Raw genomic sequence first — 6,933 nt, 5'->3', positions numbered from 1 at the left:
TCTCTTATTCCAATATTTACACAATAAAATAAGACTAAATCATACATTTATAAGGTTGCTAATGTAACTACGAAAAAATAAAACAAATTTGTGTTTCATAATTGAAATAATTTTGAATCAAATCCTAATAATTATTGCTTTATATTGATAATAAAAAATAAAGTTTTTTGTTGACATTAAAAAAAAATATTTTTACAATTTTTTTGCCTAAATAACATTAGATACACTATTGTATTTCACCTTGGCAATATAATATGTGCCAAAAAACTCAAATTATCTTTTTAAAATGAAAATAAAATATTATTTAAAAAATTAGTACCAAAAAAATTTTTAGGAAATTTTTAGATGAAATCATGTGTTTTGCCAGAGTTTTCCAATTCTTGTCCTAAGAGAATGAGCAAATCTTTGTAAACAAAACAATTTATATTTTTTCCCATCAAATGTAGGATGAACCAATCTCCCACTCTAAACTTGCTTGTAATATTAAAAATGTGATGCTTGGGTACTAATTTAGCCTGCGCCATTATGATGTAGGTTCTGAGACACGGGGATAGTAACACAAGAATGCGGTACAGAACAGCCAGGGTAGATATGATGGCGAGGAAAATCAACCAGAACCAAATGAAAGCAAATATCTTTTCATTTATTATATTTACAGGTAGGACGCACAAGAGATCGAAGTTTTGTATGGTACCGGAGCTTCCGTAGAAATGGAACAAGCACTTGGTGACTTTGGGAAACGCTTGCTCCATCGGATTGATGATTTTAGGATCATATGGGTTCTGGTAAAAGGCGGCCACTGCAGAACCGTACCCGGCGAATAATCCACCAAGAAACTTATCCAATAAAACCATTTGGAATACCTGTAAATCATTGAAATATTCAGTGTCGCACATCATTTTTGTACCATATCACACACTGTATAAGGATTTTCATATGTAAAAAATGTTCGTCTGCCTCTGTAGTGTAATGGTCAGCACGCTCGGCTACCGTTCTGGAGGTCCGGGGCTCGATTCCCAGGGGGGTTCAAATAAATATAAGTGATTTCTTCACTGCAATATTTATTCAATATTACCCTGGACTGGTACCTGAAGCGGAGGGCTGATCACCCTTCCTTCATGTGTATACGATCAAGATAACACTGCGGTATATCACGCAGTGCCCTATGCACCATTGGGGTGCGGATAAGGGTTTACATACACATACATACAAAAAATACAATTATTTTGCCATATACCTGAAGACAAATTTGCCGAGCATTCCTTTTTTTGTAACTGAAAGCTGCATTTGTTTATTTGTCGCTCGACATTCAATACTGTCAACGTGGCAAAAACATGACGTATAAGAAGCGAAATAGACTGAATGTAAGTCACATAGAATATTGGCAATTGATAATTTTTTTTTTACTTTGATACGTTCTATCAACGGTACCAATAATGATACAATCGAGATATTAAATGCCGATATGTAACGAATTGTAGTACAGTGGTTAATGTTGCGGACTCTGAGCCAATGTTTCTAGGTTGACTCTACTCTACAACAACTTAGATAACTCTATTTTGTTTATAATTAGGACCAAAAATAAAATATCAAATTTAACAAGAACTCGAATATTTTTTTACAATGAAAAAAGCATACCAATATATATTTTTTATAACTAACAAAAAAAACTTATTCCAAAAATAAAACTTTAAAGGATGGGCTGAAAAACCATAATTTGGTATACTTATCACTTTTAGCCCCTTAAAATAGCAGTAAAATGAAGTAATACATACAACATTACAAAGATTCAGCAACTCGCAGAAAGCAAATTGGTAGGCATACAGGTTCCTGGTGTAGAGATTGGTGTTGATGAGGTGCCTTATCACCTGCAGTTTGCGCTCGTCATCCCATGTGTCTGGTAAAACTGTCGATCCTAATATTGGAAGTATAAGAGTAAATAAAAAAAACGTATCATGTATTTTTTGTGGATATTTCATGATTAAACATCATTAGAAGGTACTAAAATGAATTGATTTTTTTTAGATTTTCAGTTGTTCAGTTGCTAGTAGTTTCGGTCACCATTACATGGCCTACCTTCAGGATGCTACACCACCAAAATTATGTGATATTTGAAAATTTTAATTTTACAATTACTTAATATAATACCATAGCACTCTAAATATGGGCCTTTTTATGGTGGCTGAAATGTAGGCAAAAAATATAATTGATAGAGTATATTAACCCAGAAAAATGGTATAAGTATTATGATCTGTAACAGAATATGATGTGAAATTGGGATTCGTAAATTGTGATAATTACATTCTTGGATCTCTAAAAGAATCGTGTTATGAAAAAACATTTTTTTTATATCAAAGATTATTTGCGTGTTTTTTATGAGTTTTGTGTATCGACATATTTAAATATTTGGTATAGTAAAAAGTCTCTTGCAATATACTCACGTAAACCTTCAGTAAGGGTCTTGATCTTCCCTCCCTCCCATAACTTCCAAAGGCCATGGGGCAAGTAGAAGAATGCGGCTTGCAGGGGCAAAATCAGACATACCCACTGGTAATACTGGTGAACGATCTCTTCATCTCCTTCCTCCTTCGGTCCTACCCCAGGATGGGCCATGTGTTTACCTACTTCACCTAATCATAATATAAGAGGGTATTACTCGCAAAATTTTAACTCTCCAGTAAAGGAGTTTCTGGGATATACAAGAAAAACTATTAATCATTTTGTATAAATAAAAAAATAATGTTTTTTGTTAACATTTATAAGAAAGTAAGTAAATATATTTTTTTTCATGTTCAATTTTTTTATACAGAAGGATAGTAGAATTATAATTTATATTTAAAGCACTAACTTTGTGTTTTTCCATTTTATAATTGAAATGTAAATTTTTTTTAAAATCACTATAAATATTTTATTATAACTTAATTATAATGTCTACAGGTTTCGAAGCTAACCGCTTCTTTTATTATTATTAGTACTACGATTAGTTTTAATTAGTCTTGATAAAGAATCGGTTAGCTTCGAAACCGGTAAACATTATAATTAAGGTAGGTATTGTTGGGTAATATATCCAAAATAAAACAAGGTTTTTTGGATTTAATTCTACATTTATTTATGTATATCTTAATACGTAACGCGTTTCGTCTTCTTAGGGATAATGTCCTAAGAAGACGAAACGCGTCACGTATAAAGATATACATAAATAAATGTAGAATTCAATCCAACAAAAACCTTGTTTTATTTTGGATATATTACCCAACAATTCAATATGGAATTCTTCTAACTGTCTGCAGTTACAATAAATAAGTTAGGTATAATAAAATATTTGTAGTCATTTTAAAACCAGGTTACATTTGAATTATATGAAAGTAGAATTTATCAAAGTTAATAAAAATGTTTTGCATCTAATTTACCTCATCAGTTTTTAGGGAGGTAAAAGCTGATAAACCAAATATTTTTGTTTTGTTCAATGTTTACCAGATCGGTGCAAGATTAGACAGCCCTGCTCTAAGGGGTTGTGAGCACATTAAAATGTTAATTGTATTAGTAATACTCATTTACATAAAATGTTAATTGTAATAGTAATGTACTCTAGAAATGTCTTGGGAGACTCAAAATTCATAAAACAGTTCCCACATTGCATTTTTTTCGTAAATGCATGAAATCGGTATTTATGACGGCATTTAGGTCCATAATATAGGTCCCAGATACTTATTTTATGGATAAATAATAAAGAAATGGACATCCAATAGTATAACGTACAAAACAACAAAAAACAAATAATCACAAGGAAACAATTAAAAATGAATTTTGATAATAGAATGAATAATAAGTTATTGAATTGTTTAATGGTAGATAAAAATGTGCAAAATAATTACCAACGAGATGCTTTTTCACAGTGGTAGTACCAAAAATCCAGCAAAAGTTATTCATTGCGTCTACAAATTTTAAGTTATGTCCGATGCAATGAATCGGTTCTCCGAAAAATTGTCTAGTTGACACTATCAACGTAAATATAGTAAACAAAATTACGGTGGTTCTATAATGTAATCGAAATATATTATTGTCTGTACTAACTTCATTAAAATTGAAAAACACTTTAATATATGAGAATAATCCCGGCATAATGGTGGTCATTTTGAATGAATATTATTATTTAAAATAAAGGAATAATAAAACACAGATAAATCGTTTTACTCTCGAACGAAGGGAAGATCTAACAAGAAACCATTAATTTGATGAAAAGTAACTTTTCTCAAACTGCAAACTGAATTCACAAGTTAGCTAACGGCGAAATTTGCCGGTGAATTTTTAGTATTTCCATAATTAAAAAATATTAAAATTAATGAAGGAAGGTACCTACTTTCAATTGATTGTGTAAGAACATAAAGGTCCAGTCATACGCTATCCGGTTCAAGAAATTGATTTATTTTTCAAATATACCATAAAACAACGGTTTATTGTTGAAATTCCATAATTTATTATGTCCAAATGATCAGAATATGCCAAATAGATATAGAAAAATAGAATTTCTAAATAATTACAATGTGATAAGAATGAATTTTTCTATTTGACCAGGGTAATTTTTTTTTTCTCGAATGTTGACGTTGTTAGAATTATAATTAGAAAATTATACCGTTTATTTTTCCAATCTTAAATAAAAATGTTAATTTAATATTATTTATGTTCAAAGATTCAAACATCAAGTCGTCCTTTTAAAATAAAAGTATCATTTGATATACATCACCACACAAAAACATTCCAGACCAATGGGAAATAAAACTTTCCTGAATTAATTTTGTAATTGGTGGCAATTGAACTCCCGACGCGAGTTTCTCAGTCAAGCATCTACCCAACTGCACCATGGTGCCTGAGAATATTGAAATATTGAATATGAAGATATTTTATATTGATTTAGAAAAGAAAGATTATAAAATTTTCCTTTAAGCATTTATTGAATATAAGAGTTGTAGTTTTGACATAACTTCTCTACGATAATGTAATACTTTAAAACAATAATCGTGGTTCATTGATAAAATTATTCAAACTTTTTAACTACGTAGATATTTCATGGGTTTTTCGTGCTTTCAGACCCAACCACAATCCCGATTCAGGGTGCATGTTGAAAGTATCCTTTGCTAATACAAATGGTATAGTTGTTTTGCTCGTAACAATTAGTTCGAAGTGGGCTAAAACATGAAACCACACAGCTTTTGCTTCCATTAAGGCGAATCTCGCTCCTAAAAATAAGAATAACACTTAATTACTTTTTTAAAAACTTGTACGTGGATGAAATTATTTTATTAAAATGTTACATATCCATCAGCATATTAATGCTATTGAATTTGCATCACTAAGATGCGTCATTGTTTCGCCTGTTTGTATTATTCAAAGGAATGTTTAAAATGGTGCGTATGCACGTATTTTCTTATGTACAAACAAAATATTTTGAATCAAATTTGTTTTGAAAAGGGTAAAAGGGATATTTATATTATTAAATACATATGCATTGACCGGACTGTAATAATTAAGGTCATTAATTTATGCTACAATAGAACTATATCTTAATTAAAATGATAAATATTTTAATTTCTTACCAATGCACAGTCGTGGTCCAACGCCAAACGGAATATATGTAAACGGTTTAATTAATGATTTATTTTCTTCGGAAAATCGTTCCGGATCAAATTTTTCAGGATCAGGAAAATAGTCAGGATTGTGGTGTATAGAATATATTGGAATTAAGAGTTCGTCACCAATTCCAACCTGGAAATAGTAATAATAATAATTACATAATTCATATCGAACGCGATCCTCATTAGAATCCAGTAAGTTTTATCCAATTTTAAAAGATTAAAAGTTTAATCGGATAATTTTAATAAATCATCAATAGATTTCTGAATATTCAATGTGGGAATCATATCATAAATGACCCAGTAATAATTTCAAGTTCTTGATGAAAATATTGAATCAATAGTCCACTCCGAAGTTCAACAACTTCAAAGGAACATTATATGAAAAAAAAAAAGTAAAGTATTTTTTTGCAATGATTGTACAAAAAACATAAAAAAACATACGTGTAAATTTTTGGAACTATTTTGATTTTGTGGTGGGAGTGTATATGGCTTTACACAGACTCTTTCCAGAAATCCATCTGGCGGCCATAATCTCAAAGTTTCTAAAAACAAATATAAAAATAAACTTTTATAATATCTGCAAATAATTTGTGAACATTAAACACAGTAAATTTAATATCATCACCTATGTACGTTGGTTAATTTCTATTGATAAGCTTCGGTAGTTGCAGTGTATGGGAAACAAAAAAAATGGTTGAGTAAGTACCTTTTAGTACCTTTTTATTATTTTTATTTTTTATTATTATACGGAAGTTCGTTCGTAAACGGAAATCAAAATTTGGCTTCCATTTCAAATCGCGGTCGTTTCTCTTATTACGCAGTTTGACGTTTTGTAGATTTAATTTTATTTTGCAATATGTTTGTGTGATAATTTGTTGATTTGATTGTATGTATATAAATATTGTTACATCACTTGTGCTAAAATCTAGTATTTACCTGAAATAACCATGTCGATGTATTTCATGTTTGAAAGATCGGAATAAGTCGGTTTTCCAGCGGCCTTTTTGTAAACATCGTCGATTTCCTCGTGTAGTTTACGTTGTGCTTCAGGATGTCTCGCCAGTTCGTACGCCATAAAGCACATCAGCGAGGACGGAGTGCCGAATCCGGCAATCATAAATGCCACAGCTTGTGCCGTTATTTCATCTGCCGTCCACTCTGACAACAACAAAAATAATATTAACATTAATATTCTAAATGAGTCGATAGTCAAACAAGTTAATGAGGATTTTAAAAAAATGGCGGAAATTTGGAAAAAATAGTGAAAACTTGAGAAAAACAAGAGTTTGGATAATTGAAA

At 30.5% G+C, this 6,933-nt stretch overlaps 2 protein-coding genes across 2 annotated transcripts in view; both read right to left on the bottom strand.

Moving 5' to 3' along the window:
- Positions 1-211: 211 nt before the first annotated feature.
- On the bottom strand, positions 212-4,219 carry LOC148312400 (innexin inx2-like). Its single transcript, XM_088277456.1, has 4 exons — positions 3,876-4,219; positions 2,442-2,630; positions 1,776-1,915; positions 212-863 (listed from the first exon to the last, which is right to left on the bottom strand). Exons 1-4 carry the CDS (start codon positions 4,132-4,134, stop codon positions 342-344), a joined length of 1,110 nt encoding a protein of 369 aa, XP_088133582.1. The 5' UTR covers positions 4,135-4,219; the 3' UTR covers positions 212-341.
- Positions 4,220-4,944: 725 nt separating this feature from the next.
- Positions 4,945-6,933, bottom strand: part of LOC148312399 (uncharacterized) — a 49,593-nt gene continuing 47,604 nt past the window's right edge. Inside the window, exons 26-29 of the mRNA XM_088277430.1 lie at positions 6,570-6,791; positions 6,075-6,175; positions 5,595-5,763; positions 4,945-5,237 (exon numbers count right to left, since the gene is read on the bottom strand). Coding sequence (XP_088133556.1) covers positions 5,053-5,237; positions 5,595-5,763; positions 6,075-6,175; positions 6,570-6,791 — 677 coding nt within the window. The 3' untranslated portion in view covers positions 4,945-5,052. The remainder of the gene's footprint in view (positions 5,238-5,594; positions 5,764-6,074; positions 6,176-6,569; positions 6,792-6,933) is intronic.

This window comes from Brachycentrus maculatus, unplaced genomic scaffold (genome assembly GCF_059751285.1).
Source record: "Brachycentrus maculatus isolate JH-2025_06_01 unplaced genomic scaffold, ASM5975128v1 h1tg000042l, whole genome shotgun sequence".
Classification (NCBI taxonomy): Eukaryota; Metazoa; Arthropoda; class Insecta; order Trichoptera; family Brachycentridae; genus Brachycentrus; species Brachycentrus maculatus.
This window is presented reverse-complemented; position numbering and strand designations above follow the sequence as displayed.

What these genes read in the sequence shown, in the direction of transcription:
- LOC148312400 (XM_088277456.1), bottom strand. Translation starts at nt 4,134, where the DNA reads ATGACCACCATTATGCCGGGATTATTCTCATATATTAAAGTGTTTTTC. An exon ending in TGTGAAAAAGCATCTCGTTG is followed by an intron (nt 2,631 to 3,875) that starts GTAATTATTTTG and finishes TATTATGATTAG; the next exon opens with GTGAAGTAGGTAAACACATG. An exon ending in GACCCTTACTGAAGGTTTAC is followed by an intron (nt 1,916 to 2,441) that starts GTGAGTATATTG and finishes TTCCAATATTAG; the next exon opens with GATCGACAGTTTTACCAGAC.